The 22671-nt window shown below is 46.1% G+C and overlaps 1 protein-coding gene across 1 annotated transcript in view; it reads left to right on the top strand.

The window, feature by feature from the left end:
- Positions 1 to 17436, top strand: part of KIF14 (kinesin family member 14) — a 46977-nt gene extending 29541 nt beyond the window's left edge. The window contains exons 21-29 of the mRNA XM_058668977.1: positions 1483 to 1583; positions 5645 to 5739; positions 8782 to 9006; positions 9178 to 9362; positions 11159 to 11317; positions 12164 to 12286; positions 14562 to 14636; positions 16464 to 16584; positions 16889 to 17436. Coding sequence (XP_058524960.1) covers positions 1483 to 1583; positions 5645 to 5739; positions 8782 to 9006; positions 9178 to 9362; positions 11159 to 11317; positions 12164 to 12286; positions 14562 to 14636; positions 16464 to 16584; positions 16889 to 17271 — 1467 coding nt within the window. The 3' untranslated portion in view covers positions 17272 to 17436. The remainder of the gene's footprint in view (positions 1 to 1482; positions 1584 to 5644; positions 5740 to 8781; positions 9007 to 9177; positions 9363 to 11158; positions 11318 to 12163; positions 12287 to 14561; positions 14637 to 16463; positions 16585 to 16888) is intronic.
- The last annotated feature ends 5235 nt before the right edge of the window (positions 17437 to 22671 follow it).

Raw genomic sequence — 22671 nt, 5'->3', positions numbered from 1 at the left:
TCCTGCTGATGTGTGCTCCGTGGGGCAGCTGTAATGCCTTAAATAATTGGGTCTCTGTCACCCCTGTGAGAAACCTGGATTGAGTTCCTGGCTTCCAACTTTGGGCTGGTCAAGCCTTGGCATCTATGAGCACTTGGAGAATGAAGTAATAGAGACAAGATTTCTGTCTCTGCTTCTCAAGTAAAAAATTAGAAAGTTTTGTCTCAAATTACACAGAAATTGTTATGGTACTTTTTAAGAGGTACGGATTTTAAGTCTGTTTTTCTTCATATTGTCATCTAAATACTTCTAAAGTTATTGCAATTTATTAAATTGTTGTATTGCTATTTTTTGTCAAATACCACATCTTTAATGTGACTCAGTATTCTACACTGTTCAGGAAATAACAATAATGAAAATGTATGTAAAAACTTGAAATTGCTGCCAGATTATAGTTTTAGCATTTGGATTATTTAATGGAAAAATGAAAGTAAATATTTAACTCAATATGGACAATAAAGCAAATGAAATCATAAGATTATGGCAAGATAATTGATTTAGTAAACGTATTTTATTATGTAAGCTCTTACTTCTTTCAAAATAGTGACGTGCTTGTAGCAGTGAGAAATGGTGTTTAAATAAAGATAAGGAAACATTTAATAGTGTATTTATAGTAGTGCCAATAAATTTGATAGACTTCTGAAAAGACTTTCTAGAAAAAATTAAGGTATAAAAGCTGACCTCGTAGATGGCTAATTGTAATAATTAGAAAAATTTTCAGCAGTCTGTCCTTGAAAGGGAAGGGTAGAAAAAGTTGCCGATCCCAGTCTGTTTCCAGGGTGAAGGCCTTTAACCTCCAAAGAGCAGTTGGATTCTGTTTTGTTTAAACCTTACTAGACCATTGCCCAAAATAGACAGGGTCCCAGTTCTGCTTGTGAGGCCAGAGTAACTCTGAGAAAAAACAAACAGACCAGATCTGAAAAGAAAAGTCAGGAAAGTTACTAACCAGTCTTAATATGAATGTATCTGTAAAAATCCTGCTGAAATTTTAGCAGGTTAGTCCCCAGACCGTACTTAAAGCCTGTTTCACTGTGATCAGAGGGAATCAGTATATGCTGAATAGAAGGATCCAGAGTGACTGAAGGAAAGAGGGCGAGGCAACAGCAGCTTCTCCATCCAGTGGGCTCGAGTGGTTTTAATTTTTCCTTTGTGTCTATGAGTTAATAATTTCCAAATTTTGTATGTGAATCTTGCTGTTATATTAGAACTAAAACAGTGAAAGAGTGATTTGCTCGGTCTTACCCAAACACGTACATTAAAATGTAGTGCGCTACCCTTATTGTTCACTTACTTCCTGCTTTCATGTATTCATTGTGATTCTTTTTGTGTTTTTCCACAGAATTTTGTGTTCTGAGTATTAACAGTGTGATTATGCATTTTCTCCTTAGCTGCTAAGTATTTTTTCTTTTGCCCATAACTAATGGAAACTATGTGTTTTCTCAGAGTAATGGTAATAGCAAGGGTGAAGATATCTTTTGTGATCCTGAAGATGAATGGGAGCCTGACATTACAGATGCACCTGTTTCTTCATTGTCTCGAAGGAGGTAAAGGCGTTCTAACTGTGGTTTTGGTGATGTTCTAGAGATAATACTTTCCTGATATTTAAATGAGCTATCTGCTTTCCTTGTGTGTCTGTGGAGGGAATCCAGAGGTACAGTAGGAAGAGTGCTAGAGATAGATCACTCTCGGGCTTCAAATTGTCTGTCAGAAAAAGAACAAAGCATCCAGTATGTCAGTACTGTGTGCTAGAATGACTGAGTGGGGCCAGCTTTGTGGCAGTGCAGGATAAGCCACAGCATCCCATAGAGGTGCCAGTTCATATCCTAGCTGCTTCACTTCAAGTCCAGCTCCCTATTAATGGGCCTGGGAAGATGAGCCAGGCATTTGGACCCTGAACCTACATGGGAGACCCAGAAAAAGCTCCTGGCTCCTGGCTTTGGATGGGTACAATCCACCTGCTGTGGCTTTCTTTTTTTTCTTTTGTGGATTTTTTTCTTCCAGTGGATGGAAGAAACCTCTCTGTTTCTCTGTCCTATCTATAACTCTGCCTTTGAAATAACTAAATAACTAGGATTTTGCTGTGGCAGAATCACCTGTAGCACTGGATTCCACATGGGCAGCAGTTTGAGTTCCAGCTGCTCCCTTTCCAATCCAGCTCCCTGCTAATGTGTCTTGGAAAGCATTGTTAATAAATACAAAGGTATAATAGTAGAAAGGTCACAGGTTCTGATATCAAGCTCTTGGTTCTAACCTGTGCTCAGTGGGGTCATGGACAAGTATTCATGGCACCTTAAATCTCCAGATTTATCCTCTGTGGTGGAGACAGTAATAGACACCAACTTGAGAGGGAGTTCTTGTTGAGATTTGCTGAGTCCTTAGGAAGAACGGCTGCTACTCCTCCCAGCCACGGCGACCCCCAGCCTGGGGCTGGTGAGCAGGAGGCCGTGGTTGCTGTGAGGGTTGGAAACCACTGACAGAAACTCACCCTGCGGGAGCTCTGATGGTGCGTGGGGGTGAATGTGAACCGAGGCAGATGGAGCCTTGGAGTGTGAGTTGTGGTCAGTGCCCATCTAGAGGACTCAAGGCTGGGGGCACAATGGCACTAACATGAGCTTGGGTAGAATTTGGCAGTTGGGGCTTGGGATACTTAATCCAATGCGGTGTGACTTACACTGTACAAAATGCAAGCTAGATCGAAACGTTCATCAGAGGATAATTCATGAATTCCTTTGGTTTTAGGATTTCTGAGATCTTATTATTTTTATCTTAAACACTTATAAATAGTATATCTCAACTTGCGGATCCTAATACAAACATTAATCACTAGTAAGGTTTAAGATCATTACTCAGCTTTTCATTGTTTTAATTGGTATTTTTGCCTATTGAATGTTGGTGCTCTATATCTGATTTTCTGCTGAATTGGTTTCATAACTAGGAAATTAGTATTTAAAAATGTTAATCAAAAAATCAAAAATTCTCGATATTTTCCAAGATTTTGAAATGGAATGCTTTATCTTTTGGCAGCGATATTTTTGAGAGCTTCTGTAATTTAAAAGTATCATATTTTTAGAAGATGAGTGGCCATTGGTGTGAGTCCTTGTGTGTGAAGCTTCAGCCTTGCAAGGATGTTTATGACACCTGCTCGCGCGGCGCGTGCCGCGGGCCTGGCAACGCTGACGGATTGTTAATTACACAGCCGCTCCTGGCCAGTGCTATGCCGCAGTTGTTCTGCAATAAAATAGGCTGGTTTGGCTGCCTATAAATTTTGATGTGTACTTTTGACAGTTAAAAGTAAATTTTCCCCTGAGGTTAAATAAGAAAAAAAAAAAACTCCTTGAAAGGAATGTGACAAGCATTTTCTTTATTTGGACTTAAACATTGCTTAACTATGGTGGTGTTGCACAAACAATTGTTTTCCTAGTTTAGACTTGCTGTAGCAATGGGCCTTCTGCTTCCACCCCCAAGTAGATAGCTATAATATTTGTACAATATATTGTATTGTATTTTTGTGTTTCTCTTGGAGGAATTCATGGGGGGGGGATTTTATATTGAAACATTTAGGCTACTACTGATGAAATACTTCTACTTAATGATCTTTTTTTTTTTTAAAGATTTATTTTATTTTTATTGTAAAGTCAGATATACAGAGAGCTGGAGAGATAGAGAGGAAGATCTTCCATCTGATGATTCATTCCCCAGGTGAGCGCAACAGCCAGTGCTGTGCCGATCCGAAGCCAGGAGCTAGGAACTTCCTCTGGGTCTCCCACGCAGGTGCAGGGTCCCAAAGCTTTGGGCTGTCCTCGACTGCTTTCCCAGGCCACAAGCAGGGAGCTGGATGGGAAGTGGAGCTGCCGGGATTAGAACTGGCGCCCATCTGGGATCCCACCACGTTCAAGGTGAGGACTTTAGCCACTAGGCCACGCCGCTGGGCCCTGATCTTTTCAACAGTGGTAGAGAGTTTACCAAAGTCATCCCTGATGTTAGTCCAAAGCCCTGACTGAAACAGTTCCACTGACTCACCGAGCCAGCTTAGAGTTCAGAGTAGACAGGTGAATGGCAGCATGGATGGACACTGTCTTGTCCAGGAGCAGGAAATGGGGGTGTGGGAGATGCCTGTGTGGTTTTCCAGCCTGTGGGAGATGAGCGAAACCTTGGAAGGAGACTGTTCCCTCCATGCATGCCACTGTTACACTCGACAGGTGTACTTTGCACACAGTGTGGCAAATCTTTATTAGGTATTTATCTACTTAGATCATTTCCCTATTTAAAAGCCTTCCCTGGAAAATTCACTTGGGATAAAATCCAACCTTAACTGGCCTAAGCTTGTCCTTCCAGCTTCATCCCTGGTTTCGCTCTCATACCTCAGAAGGCAGTCCCGGCTCTTTGCATGTGAATACTTTGGCTTATCACCAGGCCTTCCCACATGCTGGTGCCTGTGTATGAGACCCCAGCATGTCTCCCAAGTCTGGGCCCTGCGTGGCTAACTCCCACTCATCCCTCAGGGGCCCCTCAGGCCAGGCCTCCCACAGCCTTGGCAGCCCACAGAACATTTATCTCCATAGTGCAGTGATGTGTCCGAGTTTTTTCTTTTGTTTGGAACTTGAAGCCGGATGAGCTCTGCAGCCATGTTTGCCATGTTTCAATGTAGTATCCAGATCCTGGAAAAGGAAGTGCTCAATCTATTTAATTAAATATAAGTCATAGATAGTAAAATTACTCTTCAAAAATTTAGTGACTTTAACCCTTGCTGGGAAACACACACGTGTGTCCATTTTTCTTAGAGAATTAAAAAGTAAATCTTGTTAATAATATCATTCCATGGCTATGGCATTGTGGTACAGTGGGTTAAGCTGCCACCTGTAATGCAGGCAACCCATGTGACTGCCAGTGAGAGTCCCAGCCAGTTAAGCTCCCTGCTGATGTGCCTGGGTAAACAGCAGAGGATGGCTCAAGTGTTTGGACCCTGTTACCCAGGGAGGGAGATCCGCATGAAACTCCTGGCTTCAGCCTGCCCAGCCACAACTGTTCTGGACATTTGGGCAGTGAACCAGTGGATGAAAGATCTCGCCCTTTTTCTGTAACTCTGCCTCTTGAGTAAATAAATCTTTTTTTTTAAACTGTATTGTATTCTTGTTGTTATTGTTACTTTACAGTGTGGTTTCATAGGCTCTGGAGTGAATAAATAAATCTTTTAAAAAGATAGCAGTAGGCCCGGCAGCGTGGCCTAGTGGCTAAAGTCCTTGCCTTGAACGCTCCAGGATCCCATATGGGCGCCAGTTCTAATCCCGGCAGCTCCACTTCCCATCCAGCTCCCTGCTTGTGGCCTGGGAAAGCAGTCGAGGGGCGGCCCAAAGCTTTGGGACCCTGCACCTGCGTGGGAGACCTGGAGGAAGTTCCTGACTCCTGGCTCCTGATCGGCTCAGGTGTGGCCATTGCGCTCACTTGGGGAGTGATTCATCGGACGGAAGATCTTCCTCTCTATCTCTCCAGCTCTCTGTATATCTGACTTTGTAATAAAAATAAATAAATCTTAAAAAAAAAAAGATAGCAGTAATGTTCAGAGTGTTACGTATCTACTGATTTTATGGTTCATTTTCTTTTTCAGGAGCAGGAGTTTGATGAAAAATAGAAGAATTTCTGGTTGTTTACATGACATTCAAGTCCACCCAGCTCAGAATTTGCGTTCTTCACATTCTTCAGGTACTTTTTCATAAAACTTTCTGCCTCCTAAGAAAAACACCAAGTTCCAGCTCCACCATCACCTTGTTCTGTGTCTTGTGCAAATTGTTTCATTGTCTGGGAACTTCAGTTTTCTCTGTGAAATGAGATGGTGGACCGGTGGTCTGTTATACTTTTACAACTCATACTTGGTGATTTATGTAAAGGCCTAATGGAGAGCACCTGCTTTAATCGTAAAGGATACATATGCTCCCAGATGTGTGGGGATGTTTCCTGGGGTGGGCATTTGGCACAGCAGTGAAGATACAGCGTGGGGGCCTGCAGCTGCTGCAGAGGGCATGAGTCTGGAGCTGCAGCGTGGTGCTTGGGTGCCTGCCGGTAGTGTAGAAGACCTGGATTCAGCTCTGGGCTCCTGGCTTAGCCTAACCCAACCTCAGCTGTTGCAGGGATTGGATTTGGGGAGTAAATCAATCAGTGTAAGATCTTTCTGTGTGTCTCTACTTTTCAAGTGTGTAAGTAAAACATAAAAAAAACAGGAAAATTATTTCCTTATAAGTGAAGAAAAGCATAGTATAGTGGATTGTGTGTGCTGCCTGGTCATTTGTGAGAGAAAGGGAAGGAATGTGTGCCTGGGGGAGCAGTACTCCCCAACCCGGAAGGGCCTGTTGTCCTTGGGGTGAGAAAGGGACAGCACAGCTCTTTCTCACCATGTAGCATCTGGTTCCTCTGGATTTTTTTTTTCTTTTACACATGTATTTTTTATTTATTGAAAAGTCAGAGTCAGAGAGAGATGTGTCTGCTGGCCCACTCCCTACATGGCCACAATAACCAACGCTGGGCCAGGCCGAAGCCAGTACGTAGCCTGGAGCTTTGTCCAGGTCTCTGATGTGCATGGCAGGGGCCCAAACACTTGAGCCATCTCTTCTGCTGCTTTCCCAGGCACGTCAGCAGAGAGCTGGATCGCAGCTGGGGTAGCTGAGTCAAACCAGCGACTATGCAGAATGCCAGCAGCCTAGGAGGATACCTAGCCTGTATGCTGGTCCTTCCTCTGAGTTTTATAAAATAGTCCATGTACTCCCATTCCAAAATTACTTTAATTAAAAAATGTTAAAGGAAAAGTTACCAAGTAGTCATTTTGTGCCGATATTTATTATACTGTCAATTTACGGAGAAATGGAGAGATTCTGTAATTAGTATGTGAAAGTACCTGTAATAATAAACTTGAAGAATTACTACCTACAGTGGTGCTGGTTTGTGCCCTGGCTGCTCGACCTCCAATCCAGCTCCCTGCTTGTGCCTTGGGAAGGTTGTATGTGGACTGCCACACACAACAATGAAAGAGGAATGACTGATTCAACAGTTTTTATGAATCTCAGAAACATGATCCATGGTGACAGAGGCAAATGTAGTTTAGAGTAAAACAGTGCTTAGGTCTGCTGGGGAGCTAGGGTACGAACTGGGAAGAAGAAACACATATGTACTGTTATAGTGAATGCAATTTACCTTGGCAAACAAGATTCTAAAATTGCCGTGCAATACAGTAACCTGTTTGATAAAGGTCCTAATATCTGAGGGAAAAAAACCCTAAGAGCAGTCTCATTTTGGTTTTAGATTAGTTAAGACTTCCTTTTCTTTTAGTTATAAAATTATCTTTTGGGAAGATAATTTTGATCCTGCTCATTTCGTCTAAAACAGATGAGCTGTAGATTTTTGATTTAGCACCAAAATAAAAAGTTCCATATCTGATAGCAAGATGCTTTACAAAAATAATTTGGAGGGAAAATCGGAGGTATGGGAGATTCTTGCACAGAACTCAAGCAGAAAGGGAAGCCCCATGTGCTTTTGGTAGGAGCCCACCTGGACGAGTGTGAGGTGGTAGGTGGAGGACCAGGGGAGCCGGAAGAGCCCAGGATTTAGCACTTGGCAGCTTTTTTGTTTTTTAATTGAAGATGGGATAAAGTATAGATGGAGGGGGAGATACAGAGAGAAAAAGGGAGAAAGGGTAGCCCTCCCCCCCAGCACCCCACCATTCACTCTCCAAATACTGGCAAGGGCTAGGGCTGAGCCAGGCTGAGCCAGGAACTCCGACCTATGGCCCACGTGAGTGGCAGGAACTCAGTTACCTGAGCCATCACGGCTGCCTCATGGGGTCTGCCTTAGCAGGAAGCAGTCAGGAGCCAGAGCTGGGGATGGAACCAGGAACTCCCACACAGCATGCAAGGGTCTTAGCTGGTGTAATATTGATGTTACATTTTAGGATGAATTAGTACAGAATCTTCTGAAACAGAGAATATATACCTAATTGGTTTTGATGACTGTAATGTAGTCCTCTTTAACAGAATGGAAGTGATTTGTTAGTATCCTGACTTTTTTCTCCTGCCCAAATCAAACTCATCTTTGTTCTAGGTTCCTCATCCTATGCCTTTATTCTACCTTTCTTTGAATTTGCTGCTCCTGATCACTTGTGGACTGAACCAGAAAACAAGTGCAGTGATACATGTTAGCACTTCAGGATGAAGTTATTTCCAAGGCCCTTTCAAAACTTTGCATTGAACTCCAGTTTTAGGCAGTGCTTAGGAAATGATGCCTTTTCAATGTCTGTCAGAGATGTGCTGTAGTGACTATAGCCAGTCAGTTAGCTTTGTCCTGTTTTGATTGTTGTATGCCTTGAGAAGGAACCCTTAGAATCTAGAGGTACTTTTAGTATTGTTTATTTCTACATTTCCAGTTTATGAATTAGTTGGAGTTCTAATTTTATGTAATTTCCATTGTTTTCACCAATTTATAGTTTCCCTGGGTGTTAGGGAAAATTCATCCCAGAGGAAGAGTCAAGAAGGAGGTTAAGCCAGTGGTTGCATGGGATTTCTGAGGGGCTCTGAAGCTGTGGGCTGCTGCTGTGGTTGTTTGGTCTCTGCACAGAAATGAGCTTTCGCTGTGGCATGCGGAAGTGAGGGTTCTGGTGGTTAGAATAACCGAATTCCTGACCAATGATTCTGTACTGTGGTCTCGTCAGGTCGACTGTGTGAAGGCACCATACCTGAAAGCTGTTTTCTGTTGATACAGGCTTGATGGAGAAATCCAGCACCATTTGTTCCAAGTCTGCAGAATCATTTCTTCCTGGAATTTGTAAGGATTTGATTGGTTCATCACTCGATCTTCTTGGGAAGAGTTACGATGAAGAGAAAGCTCTGGCAGATAATCTGGTGGATAATTTTCTTATCATCTATGATGGGCTGTTTGCCATTTCCAAAGCTCATGAAGAACAAGATGAAGAAAGTCAAGATAACTGTAAGCAGTTGTGTCACACTGGTGCTGGTTTTCTGCACGCCACGCTCTGGGTGGAGTGTTTGGCCTACGTGGCATGTGTCTTTTGATTGCGTTGAACTGTTGTAACTTGGTCATATGGGGACACTCTGTTTACAGATTATTTCTTCCTCTTTTTTTTTTCTTCTTTCGAAGTGTTCTCTTCTGACAGAGCCGTCCAGTCACTTACCATCCGGATCGCATGTGCTTTTGAGCAGCTTGTGGTGCTAATCAGACACTGGCTCAGTGAGTTTCCACCTTGTGCTAGTAAAGAAAGACTTGAAGATGAATTCAGACAAGAAGTTAAAAAACTGGGAGGCTACTTACAGTTATTTTTGCAGGTGAATTGGCTTGCTTAGTGCCGTTTGAGAGTTCTTTTGCTCCCTGTTTAGTGACTGTCCTACTCTCTGTGTCTTCCCCAAAATCCAATCTGGGACTGGGATTCCAGAAGGATTGGGATTCCAGAAGTGCATCTAGTTTGGGATTCTTGGGGCTGTGCATGTCTGTACGACCTGTGACGCTTCAGGCAACGGTGCTTCCCGGTGATTTACCAACATGATCTCATTTAATTCTCACAGTAGCCCCAGAAGTGGGAGCTGTTGTTATCATAATTTTTTTGTTGTTAAATATATTATTTTTATTTGAAATAGATAAAAATAAGTCTGGCTTCTCCATGGGCTTCTACGTGGGTCCAAGGGTCCAAGGGCTTGGGCCATCCCCTGCTACTTTCCCAGGCTGTAAGCAGAAGGCTGAATTGGAAGTAGAGCAACTGGGATATGACTTGATGATCATATGGGATGCCTACTGTGCTACCGCACTGGCTGTAGTCATCATTATTATAGATGAGTAAGTAGAGACACAGAGGAGACAGGTAATTGTATAACTAGTTAGTGATGGAGTTGGATTTGAACCCTGGCAGACGTGCCAGAGTGTGCGCTTGGTCACTGTCCCATGCCAACCTCAGGGAAGAAAGGTAGTCTTGTTCTCACTATGAATTGGGGTTCGGCTCATGCTGAATTCGCTACAAGCCTGGTGATGCAGAGGCAAGGGAAGTCTTTTTGTGTTCCTGTGTACTCTTGTGTAGGTCACTCAGAAGAACTACCGAATAAAAGAAAACGTGTTCTGATGGCTCACAGCCCAGCACTGAGTGACCCCTCTAGTGGGGTGTCTGGTGGGCTGGACAGGGAAATGCACACAGAGAGTTGTGTGGTGGGCCAGAGAGAAAGAGCTGGGCCAAACTCAGCTTCTGTCACCAGCCTCATAGGAATGACCCTTGGAGAGCAAGCCCCCAGTGACCTGAAGGTGTGCCGCTGGACCCACTTCCCGGGCAAACCATCCTTGGGCCCAGCCTCTGCCTTGGTCCATCAGCAGTGCACATTAATCCATTAACTCTTAACCAGGGATTTGGGGGGCCAGGCCTTTATGCATTGGGCCTTCAGAGAACACACAGGCTATTATCTAAGCCATAGCCCTTTGTAATGGCAAAATTTGGTTTGGTTTTAGTGAAGAAGTAAGGTACAACCTTACTTCTGTCACAAAAGGTCTGCAAGTTGGCATAGTGCTTCTTCTCCATGCAGTCTGGGGCCCTGTTAGCTCTTCCATCAAGTCAAGAATCATGCCCTTGACTTCTTGGCCCACCATGAGGGAACTCCATCTGAGTTTTAGTGCAGTGGGATGGAAGTGACAAAGAGGGAAAAGGCCAGGTATATGTTTTTTCAGGGAAGTTTCTGGAAGTCACCACATGATACATCTGTATGTACATCTTTGCTGGAATTTCATCTCATGGCATCCAGCTGTGCGAGTATCCATAGGAGATGTGTGTTATCCTGGACACCTGTGTGCCGACCTACACATCCAGGGTTCTGTTACTATGGAAAAATACCTCACCACCTACCCAGTCTCTGAACTCCAGAAGAATTCCTTGAGTACATCAGGGGAGAAGATCAAGGGGATTAGGTTTCAGTTTTACAAATGGATAGTTGGAATTTATCACAAAATGTCCTAGAGTAGTTGGACAGATCTTATGTAATCGGACCTGCCAAGAGACTTTCCCCATTCTGCTATAGTAGAAGCTTGTTGTTTTTTCTTTTTATCCTTTTTCATTTATCTAATATGCTGGTCCATTATTGCATTGTAGGGATGCTGTTCTGATATTTCATCAATGGTAAAAGAGACTCAAAAGAAAGTGATCCAAATTGTCCATCAAGCTGTAAAGTATGTGGGCCAGTTAGCAGTTCTCAGTGGGAGCAAGCTGTATTTTCTGGAAAACATTGACAACAAGGCCACCAATGTTCAGGTATGTTAGCATTAGAGAACACTGGAGATCTGGGGGATGGTATCAGCAAACTCGCCAAGCGCCTCACAGCTTGCAAAGTCGCTGCATAGTCGGGCAATAAGATCTATGTTTGGCTCTAAGTTACTAAATCCACTGGCTGGTATTGCAAAGCTTCCTTCACCTCCAGAGGCCCTGGTGGGAGAGAGCTGTCTGCTGGGGGTTCTGCTTACAGACACCCTCAGTGCTGGAGAACGGTTATTTGCTTGCTTTGATTATTGGTACTATCAAGAACATAGTGTTAGAACATTACTAATACTAATACTAATAACTACGTGTCCTAAAAACATAGTATCCTGCCCAAAATGATAAACTTTTTTTTTTAAATAAAATATATTTCTTTGAAAGACAGAGAAAGGGGGAAAGACAGAGAGAGATCTTCTATCCACTGGTTTACCAAAGCCAGGACTGAGCCAGGTAAAGTCAGAAGCCAGGAGTTTCTTTTGGGTCTCCTAGGAGCCGAAGAATTGGGGCCATCTTCCGTTGCTTTCCCAAGTTCATTAGCATGGAGCCGGTTTGGAAGTGGAGCAGCCAGGGCTTGAATTGTGCTGCTATGGGATGCTGGCCTCACAGGCAGCAGCTTTAGCTGCTGTGCCACAACACCAGCCCCAGATAAACATTTACAACATGTCCTATGTAGAATACTGAATTACAGATTTGTTTACTTTCATAGAAATTATTAATTCTTGTTCTAGCTTTGGTTGAACCTGATAAACGTGGAATGTTATAGTCTCTAAGCATAAAATATGTGTGTGTGTGTGTGTGTGTGTGTGTGTGTATGTATAAAACCTGAATTCATCCTTTTTCTAGGAAGAATTTGTGGATGCTGTTTGTGATGGCATAGGCTTAGGAATGAAGGGTCTATTAGATGCTGGATGGGCTAAAGCAGAAGAGCTTCAGCATGAACTCTTAAGGCAATGCACGCACAATGAGGTAAGATAAAGAGTGTTCTCTGTGTACTACATAACATATGAACCTGATTTTTAAAAATAGTCTCACTTCAGTAGGAAGCTTGAGTAAATTACTTAAAAACACCAAAAAAATTGAACTCCGTGATTGAGGACTTATCTAAATGTCTATATTTTTATTGAAGAGGCTCATATGTCCCGATGTCATGGCAGGGTGTTTCCAGCACTTCTTGGCTTGCGGCAGCCTCTGTCATTGATATTTTGCTGCTGCCTCTTCACAGCTGTTTGCATCAGCATTCACGCTGTCGGGGAACTGTCAAGCAAGGGGTGGAGTGGAGACACCTGGTGTCACTTGTTGCATGCCTTTTTCTTCCCAGTCTTTATTGAAGTCTATTCTGCCACTTAATATGGAAACTGACATTTCTCCATCTAAGTACTTTTCCAGGAGTGTGCATGCAAATTATTTTGTATCAGCAGATAAAACAAGTGAAGATTTTAATTATTTTCTAAAAATATGCTTCCTTGAGCCAAAACTCATGTTAAAGCATAAAACCAAGGCTGTCCTGGAGTTAGCCCGTAGGCAGAGGTCTGGGGTTCGGTGTCAGGTGCCCCGAGGTTGCACACTGGCACGTGGCTCTTCACTTAGTGTTAACAAGTCACTCAGTGCCCTGGTCCCGTGTCCGCACCTTTAACACCTGTTAAACACACCCTAGACTGTGTGCTCCTCATTTGCGTCCTGTGACGTGCTGGATTCACTAGCAGTCGCTGTCCTGGCCTGGGTTCCAGGAAGCTGGGGGGCCTGCCCACACCCGGCTCTCCAGGCCCGGGCTGAGTTCTCCGTTCCGCCGAGGTGCTGTCAGTCACTGCTCATGGACTAATGGAACATTACCACTAGTGAAGTAGGAACAATTCAGTCTTAGGACTGAGTTTCTGACATCTGTCTGTTCTAGAATCTTGCTATGAAGTGTTCAAACTGTCCCTGTCCTTCCGTGCTCTCAGCTGTGGTGGAGCTACCTGGGGTCTTGGTGTGCCACCACCTTGCCTGCTTGGGTGGCTCTTCGTTTCAGACCCACCGGCAGCAGATGCGGACGGGGGCAGCAGGTCCAGGGGAGGCTGTTTGCTGCCACGTCCCTGTGTGGTCCTTCCCAGGAAGGTGTGGAGGAACGGAAACAGCAGGACCTTTGGTGTTGAGGTGCTGCTAGCTCAGTGTGGCTGAGCTGAAACTGTTTCCTCACACCACAGGACAGGGTCCACACTATGAACTGGGGAAGACATGGGACATGAAATCGCTTCCTTCCTGCTGGCTTGCCCCAGTTGTCCCACTTTGGAAGTGGGACTGACAATTCCTGAACAAGCACTAGAAATGTACTTCCCAGTGCAGCTTCTGTTGTCACTGTGTCCTCCGTGTGTCTGCCCCGCGAGGCCAAGTTGGGTTCTGTGTATCACGGTTTGCAGAGTAGGACTTCTGTGGACAGGGAGTGCGGAAGGGGGAGCAAAGCCAGGAGAAATGGCGGTGAGGTGGCGTCCGTGAGGGTGCTCTGGAAGCCATGAGGCGGTGCAGACCTCGGGTGCCTGCTGCTGGACAGCCCCTCCGCTGCAGCTTGCACCATCAGCAGCTCTAGGCAGACCCGCCCTGCCTTCCCTCCGCTGTGCTGTGGCTGTACTGTATCATTCCCAGTGGGGCTTTAAGACGTCATGTTCTGCTAAGTTAAAACCTGTAAGATCCCACAGAAGAAAAATTAAATAGCCATAAAAAGAAAAGAAAACACGCTCAGTGTTGGAGTTAAATTTGAAAGCTGAGCAGGCATGGAGTCTGAGTTACAGCTTGGGAGGAGCTCTGGGGATGACCTCCTTAGATCCTGTGAGAATCCTCTGAGGTAAGTGAGAATGCTCCCCCAGGGGGCAGCAGTGAGCAGTAGAAAGGGAATGGCTCAGAACTCCAGCCGGCCTCTCCCTGCGGCTGCAGGTCTCAGGCATATCTGTAAAATGAGGGCGGTACCATCTGCTGTCTGTTCCTGTTACTGAGGATTAAGTAATAAAAGGGCTGCAGTGTTCTGGGACAGTTTGCTTGGTATGTTACTTGCCTCACCCCCTTCCAAAGGGTGTTTTATAAATGCCATGAGACCAGTTCTCCGTAACTGTTAAGAGTCATGTGCAGTCCCACGGCTGTGATGCGGGGGGCGCTCTCGAGCTGCCCGACTTGCAGTCCCACAAACAGAGCTCCGTCCTTGCAGCCCATCCCGTTCCAGGATCTTCCGCTTCTGAATGAGTGTACAGTAAACTCTGCACCTTCTCCCTAGGCTAGCAGTCAGATGAAGGAGAATGCCGTTGGGCTGGTGAGTGCTCTTGAAGACATCTTTACTGAGTGGAAAAAAGTAAGAGATGCTTTAAGTTATTTTGCTTAATTTATTCAATGTATTTTAGCATTTAATTTGACTCAACTGTTGCTACTTTGTTTTTATCATTTTGTCTGTTTAATTGACACATGTTGACACTTGCTAGCTGCTTCTTCCTGGATGTTGTAACTTACTAATCTTAGTAATGGAGGAGGGATGGTGCAGAAAGTGAATACTATTAACAACTGTTTCTTACCACTACTGTTTTTTTTTTTAAGATTTATTTATTTATTTATTACAAAGTCAGATATACAGAGAGGAGGAGAGACAGAGAGGAAGATCTTCCGTCCGATGATTCACTCCCCAAGTGAGCCGCAACGGGCTGGTATGTGCCGATCCGAAGCTGGGAACCAGGAACCTCCTCCAGGTCTCCCACGCAGGGTGCAGGGTCTCAATGCATTGGGCCGTCCTCTCCTGCTTTCCCAGGCCACAAGCAGGGAGCTGGATGGGAAGTGGAGCTGCCAGGATTAGAACCGGCGCCCATATGGGATCCCACCACGTTCAAGGCGAGGACTTTAGCCACTAGGCCACGATGCTGGGCCCACCACTACTGTTTGAGTAACTAGTTTAGATAATCACTTTAGGCTAAGAAATTAGTATGCTCAGAGCTTTTACTGTATATGTAAATTAGATTATTTTATTCCTAGGTCACAAATAAATAGAAAGGGGCTGATATGGTGACACAGTTGGCTAAGCTATTGCTTGGGACACCTGCTTGTCGGCTCTGCTGTCCCACTCCTGACCCAGCTTCTTACTGGGACACCTGGGAATGCAGCTGGTGGCAGACATGCATGGACCTCTGGTCTCCTGGCTCCAGCTTGATCCAGCCCTGGCTATGTGGGCATTTGAGGAGTGAACCAGCAGATAGAAGATTCTGTTTCTCTCTCCTCTCTCTCTCATTCTGCCCTTAAAATAAATAAATATTTTTTAAAAATAGAAAAAGATAGACAAAGTATGTAATCAGTGTGTTTAAAGAGAGGAATAGGTACTTGGCGCAACAATTAAGGCACTGTTTGGAATATCTAAGTGTCTATGTTTGAGCCCCAATTCTCCCTATTTTAGCTTCTGCTAATGTGCACCCTGGGAGACAGAGTGATGGGCCGTGTAGCCGGGTGGGTCCCAGGCACCTCTGTGGGAGACCTGGATTGAGTTATGGGCTCCCAGCTTTGGCCCCAGCCGGAACTAGTGAAGTCATTTGGGGAGTGAATTAGCAGGTGGAAGCTCTTTCTTTCCCTTTCTGCCTCTGAAATCAAAATGAATAAAGTTATGTTAGTTTCTTTATAACTTAAATAAATATATCTTTTATGGTATTAGGTAGTGAGTATGACCATTACTTTATTTCACTGTCGTGTGAGAAGTAAACTATGATTTAAATTTGAGAATTCCTGTAGTTTCTGAAAAACAATACTTATTACAACTGTATTTTGGTCACCGGTGAATAAGCTCACCACCTCGGAATGCCGGATTCTAACTCCAACTTCCCACCAATGCAACCCCTGGGAGGCACCAGGTACTGGGTCAGCTAGCTGGGATCCCTGGTGCCCCTGGAGAAGCTCCTGGGAGGCACCAGGTAATGGGTCAGCTAGCTGGGATCCCTGGTGCCCCTGGCCCGGCCCAGCCCAGCACTTGCTGCTGCCGGCCTTTTGGGGAGTGAACTGGTAGATGGGAGCTCTCTGCTTTCTCTGTCATTCTCTCTTCCCTGTCTGGCTATCTCAAGTTAGTTAGTTTTTTAGAAAGACCTGGCAGTTTAAAACATCGATGAAGCCCTGTATCATTAATAAACATATTAACTTACTTACTCCAAAGGTGCAAGAAGAAGATTCTGGATCCCACGATCCCAGGAAGATGATTCATCTCGCCCCGGAGGTCTTGAAGTTAATACATTGCCTAGAGAAAACAATTCAAATTATTATATCTGCACTGAAAGGTAGATGCTCCGAATGGAATTTCTTATCATCATATTATTTAAGGGGTTTCAGGCACCTTTCCTCACCTTGGTTACTGCTTAAAACCCACCTCATGCTGCTTTAGTGATACTAGTCTTCAACATAGGAATTTGTATAACTCAATTCCCACTTAGGTACGTAAGTGCTTCTGCCTCCCACAGAAGCACTCTGTCTGAATCATGAAGTAGTTCAAACTTGTCTTGACACCTGGAATCATACAGCAGAAATAAATACCTGATGAAAACTGAACAATGCTAATTCACTTTCTCCTCCCCCTTTGCATAGGATGCTACGACGATGTGAATGTTGTCAAGAACTGCGTTGGGAGTATTTGCACATTGGCCAGGGAGGTTCATGGCGACCTCAGTGTGCCCTCTACACCTGCGACGTGCTCTGGGGATGCAGTGCCACACGTCGCCCACAGGAGACTTCAATCTCTAGCTGAGTCCCTCCTGCAGTGTTTTGGATCCAAAGAAGGACCCAAGTTACTGGAACCCTGGGAAAGTTATAATCAGAATACTAGAGGAGGAGAAGCCAGAGAACAGCCTGGATGGAGCAGGACTGATTGTAGCAGTCGAGGGGTGCCCAAGCGTGTCTATGAGCTCCATAGCTTGACCGCAGCTGTGAGCTCAGAGGAGTGCCTGCCCAGCAGGATTCAGTGGGTGTGAGTGCTGGTATAGAGGCACTTTATGACTACCCATGGGAGGAATCGAACACTTGGTGTGCAGGAAAGCACAAGAAGAAATCAGCGTGCATGCTTCAGAGAAGTCCGTGTCTGAGTGGCCCCGCAGAGGGCGTCGGCAGTGGAAGCCCCGTGGAACCCTGGTTTCCAAGTGCGCTCAGAAATTCCTCAACAGATAGTCTCCCACGGAACATTTCCCATGTTGTTTCCTAAGGAGTCTTACAAAGAGCGTTTCCCAGGTCGATTGCTCAGCGGACAGGGGCACATGGAGCGTTTCCCACAATGGAACACTGAGGCGGCAGCAGAAGGAAAGGAGGAATCGACTTGCTGCGCCCCGTGGTTCGTTACGCTGAGTGTGGCCTATTTTCTCCTGCGGGGAACCGGAACAGTTACCTTTGCGCCTTCTCGCCTCTGCGGACCGAGTGAGGCTGATGGCTGAGTTGCCAGTGCAGGCCTAACGAAGGCAGCCAGCTTGCATCCTGAAATTGAAAACTCTTTTCTCTTAGGTTTGACATTTTGAATAGCATGTTCAAGAGCATAATTTCCTGCCGCTCCTCCCCCCGCCTTTTTTTCCCCAAATTTTAAGTAGCTACCGAAGGATAGTAGAGTTATATATTATTAATAGCACTTGCTAGCGTGGTAATTCACGATGTTGTCTCTGTTCCCTAGTGAGGGATCTAGGAATATAATTGAAAAGTAATTAGAAGGCTGCCAGAGGCAGCGCTGAGCTGTTGGTGGGGCTGGCTGGTCAGAGGCTGCCCCTTCTCTTGATCTGGTTGTGCTAATGGGATAATGAAAGAGCTTGTGTATGGCTTGATGAAGATTAACCATCTTCATTTTCCAGCTTTAAAATAACCATAACGGTCAGGTAACAGGTAATGTGCTACTTGGGATCCCACATTAAGTAAATGGCTGGACGTTTCTGACCTCAAGAATCTGGACCAGTGATTTGAAAGTCTTAGTAGCTGGCGGTGTGACAGTGAAAGTTCCTGGGGGAATTCTTCCTGGTAACCTGATCCTTCCGGCACCGCAGGTACTTTGTGCAGGTTGAAATGGGCCATCAGCGCCAAGAATCCTTCCGACTCTTGCCTTGTTAGGGAGAGTTTGGGAATAGATACGATGGTGGGAATGAGGGCCACATCCGCAAACCCCGTGTCTAAGTGGTGTGCTGTAGCAAGTGGGTTTTGTTTTCATGTTGGCACTCAGCTTACGTTCTTTCCCAGTCAGTGCCCTGCCAGGCAGCCCTTGTAGCACCCAGCGCTGGAGCTGGAGCTGGAGCTGGCCGGAGGAGGCTTCCCCCCAAGGCGGGGCTTCCGGGGCGTCGCTGCTGCCGTTTCCATCTTCATGTTCAGCTTGATCTTCGCTTTCTGCTTTCTGAACTCGTGACTTAACTGTCAGAGAAACTTTTTACTATCTTTGCAAACTTTGCTGCATTTATATATATATATTTATACCACTTTGTTCTACCTTATTGGATGACTGTGCAGAATATATTTGTATAAGAATCATGTTAAAAAGAGAATGCCTTTATTAAATCTTGTCAGTTTCAGAACTGCCTGTGGCCAAAGGTTTTTTTTTTATTTATTAATGTTGACGTTGATTAAACTGGGAGAGATTTGTTCCCGGGTGCTGTGGTGGGAAGAGCCTAAACTGATTATAAAGATAGTAATAGCTTTCTGTTCATTCAGCAAGATAAAATGTGATGTGATTGTATCCACTGTGGAATCTGGCTGAATGTTTTTAGCTGGTTAACTCACTGGCATACTCAAACTTGCAGAGTGTAACCGTGTCAATAAGCATTTTGAGGTTTTGCCTAAATATGACAAGTCATCCATCCACCCACCCCAGAGGTGGGGGAAAGGAGTCAGTGGTTGGTTTGATCAGAAGGTGGATGTGCCCAGCTTTCTGGGCACAGTTCACCAAGGCTCAGTCTGTTCAGGGTCTTCCAAGTTATGGTCAATGCACGATATAGTCATCCCAGTGTTTACTGCCTCATGGACCTGGTAGACGTGGCATATGGGCACTTGGTTTGTTTTCATCACCTGCTAGCCTGGGTTTTTTTTGGTTTTGTTTGTTTGTTTGTTTGTTTTGCTTTCACTTATTCCAGCAGTCAGTTACCTAATGGCAGGTGTGCTTTTGGTGTTAATTCGTAAGAATCTGGAACAGGTTACATTGCTCACATCAGGGAATTTAGAAAGGCCCAAATTGTTGGTAACATTAAGGTGTTCTCAAAGCAGACACATCTAACCATACTGAATTTAAGACAAGCACCTGAGCTTCACTGACCTGCTCAAGACCGGATCCACGAATCCACGGGTGGACTGTTCGATGGAGCAGCTGGAGGCTGTGTGCTTCCTGCTGAATGGTCCCAAGCCCGGACGGCCAGTGAGCTGTAGGAACTTAAGAACCTTTCCCAAAAAATTCATAGGCATTTCTGAGAATGAACCATGCTGCTATTTCTCTGGATATTTTCAGTGAAACTCCCTGTGTGTGTGTCTAAAATCTCAAGCAGCCTGCACATGAGGGGGCCTTGAGCCCTGTGCACCCAGAAGAGGGAGCTCAGAAACTGAAAATGGATGTCACTCCCTAGGGCCCTGTTCGTGCCTCCTTTAAAAACAAAACCAGAAAACTACTCACTTGTTTCGCAGCTTTACTGGGGGCATAACTGACAAATTGTGTATGCTCATAGTACACAATGTGATGATTTGATACACACTGTAATGTGATCACCACTCAGGAATGAACTCATCCAATCCCCATGTGATTACTGTGAGGTGAGAATTTAAGATTTAACCTCTAACTTTCAAGTGTACTATACAATGTCAGCAGTGATCATCTTGCTATGTCTTAGGTCCCTGGATCTCACCCAGGTTTTATGCAAAGCCTGGGCTCTCTGACCAGCATCTCCCCGTTTCCTTGTCCTCATGCCAGCCCAGAGCACTCACCAGTCCATAATCTGGCTCTCTGTGCATTTAGCCTTTTTGGGTTTCTGAAGAGGATGCCGTGTGTCCTGCTGGGCCTGGCTGATCTTGCTCAGCATCGTGTCCTGCAGTTGCATCTTGTCGCACGTCACAGCGGCGTCTTCATGCTCGAGTGCTGCCTCCTGCGTGTTTGTTCCTTTTTCTTCAGCCACGTACCCATCAGTGAACGCTGGGGGTAGTCACCTGTCTTGCTGTTGTGACGGTGCTGAAATGAATGTGGGTGCAGATCTTCTCTGGGTGCCGACTGCCTTTCTTTGGGGGTACTTCCAGAGGAGGGCGTGCTGGGTCCTAAGGTACTTATGTTTTGAGGGCCTCCCACACTGTTCCTCATAATGGCTGTGCCAGCTTACATTTCCTCACAGTGTCTTATTGTTCCCTTTTCTACATCCTTGCCAACACGTGTGTTTTTATGTCTAACAGGTGTGGGTGGTAATTGAGTTTTGGGGTTGTTTTCCCTGGAGTGCAGTTACTTAGTTCCTTTGCATACACCTGTTGGCTGTTTGTGTTCCTTGCTTCTCCTCTTGGACTTTCAAGGTTGTTACTCTGGATGGGAGGATGGGCCTGAGGGTCAGCACAGTGAGAGGACGTCTCAGTCCTGATCCGCAGGCGCCTGTTGGACCCCGGCTTGAGCTCAAGCTCAGGACCCTGATGTGGCTGGGCCGTGGCAGCTGGCTGGGAGCAAGGCCTGGCTACAACCCAGCTCTCACAGGTGTCACCACTGAAGGCTGACTATTTTACTTTTAAGAAACAATCAGAGAAGGTCTGGGCAGGGCCTCTGCTTCGTAGCCCATCCTGTGGCCACCGCACAGCCCTGCTGGCTGCAGGAGGACCCTGCACCAGTCACAGCCTCCTTGCCTCGGTCCTTGTCGCCCAAGGGAATCGAGCCCCACGACGGGGCGGTTGTGGCCTGCCTGGGGTTGTCAGGCCATAGGAATCCTGTCAGTCGGGAGTAGTTGGAATGGAGGCCCTGGATGCTGAGCCTGCCCTCCCGGTCATGCCCCAGGGCCCATCCCCGTCACCTTGCCCTCCTGCCTCAGGGTCCACTCCGTGCCAGCTGCTCGGAACATCCCCTCACTCATCCTTCCTGTTCAGGCTTGGCTTCCCATTGGAAGCATCTCCCCGCCATCCTGCCCACCTGCTGAGTCCTTGTATGGGCTGATGAACACACCTGGTCAGTAAGGTGTCCACAAACACACAGACGGGCTCTTATTTCTTGCTTTTTATGTGGAAGATGACGGTTCGGCGTTGGTGGGCGCAGATTCACCCTTCAAACAGCCGGCTAGGCCCAAGGCCTAGGATGTTGGTGAGTTGGATGCCAAAGCCATCCCTTTTGCCCGACTGCACTTGCGGCCAGCTCGCGGCTCCCATTCATGCTGGGTTCCAGCTGGGCTGCTTCCTCTTCTTGCATCTTGGCAGGAGGGGTCCCTTCAACAGACTCAGCAAAACCCGCAAGTCTAGGAGTGGTGCGGAAGTGGGCCTGTTCTCCCTCCTCAATGCCCAGCCTGGTGGGGTGCAGTGTTCTCAGTTCACCCTGAGGCTTAGGCATGAAGAAATGCAGAGAGCATGTCCCCAGCGCATCGGGCCCCGAACATCTGACCCTACACTTGTCAGGAGCTGAGGAGTGCAGGAGAGGTAGCCCCACAGCTGACATTGTGGAAGATTTATTGAAGACCAACCCAGGCTTCCCGGGGAGAGCAACAAGGAGTTTGCTAGCCACCTGTGGGCGGTGGTGGTCTCAGTGGGGTGGCCTAAGGACAGGAAGGGGGCTGCCTGATCCTCTTGATGCTAGCTTTGCGTGGCTTTTGATGCTCTAACCACAGTTCCTGGAACACTGCTCCTTTCCTGCTGTGCCGTCTCTACCTGGCTCTTGGAAAGGAGTTGGAGTGGGGGAGGAGCAGGGGGAGGAAGGCGTGAGGGAGAGACAATCTGACTCCACCACTGCCCTCCTTGCCTCCCCAGGGGCGGAGCCAGTGGAGCCCACCCAAACTTGAACTTGGAACCTCCAACATCTGCAGAAGGGAGCAGCCTCTCTCCAAGGGTAACATCTCTTGTGTATTTAGTCATGGTTACAGAAGGCAGGGCAATGCGGAGGGGGACAGCTTCCTTCGCTGGGGCTGCCCCAGCAAGCACCCCAGTTCTGTGTGCTATGGCTGGACAGCTCAGCATCCCACAGCATGGCGTCCGCAGCATTGGTGGCTGCTGGGAGCAGTGAGGAAAGGGGCACCACAGGCCTCTGTCCCTGACTTGTACATGTTGCCTTGCCCTGCGTCTTCATGTCATTGTCCCTCCGCGTGGGTGTGTCACTCTGTCCCCCTGCATTATCAGGACATAGTCTTATTTGATTAAGGTTCACCCTACATCATTCATTTTAACATGATCTCTCATTACAGATCCTTTTTCCTATT

Source organism: Ochotona princeps, chromosome 10 (genome assembly GCF_030435755.1).
Source record: "Ochotona princeps isolate mOchPri1 chromosome 10, mOchPri1.hap1, whole genome shotgun sequence".
In the NCBI taxonomy this organism is placed as follows: Eukaryota; Metazoa; Chordata; class Mammalia; order Lagomorpha; family Ochotonidae; genus Ochotona; species Ochotona princeps.
The sequence above is the reverse complement of the archived record's forward strand: the minus strand, read 5'-3'. Positions and strand labels throughout refer to the sequence as shown.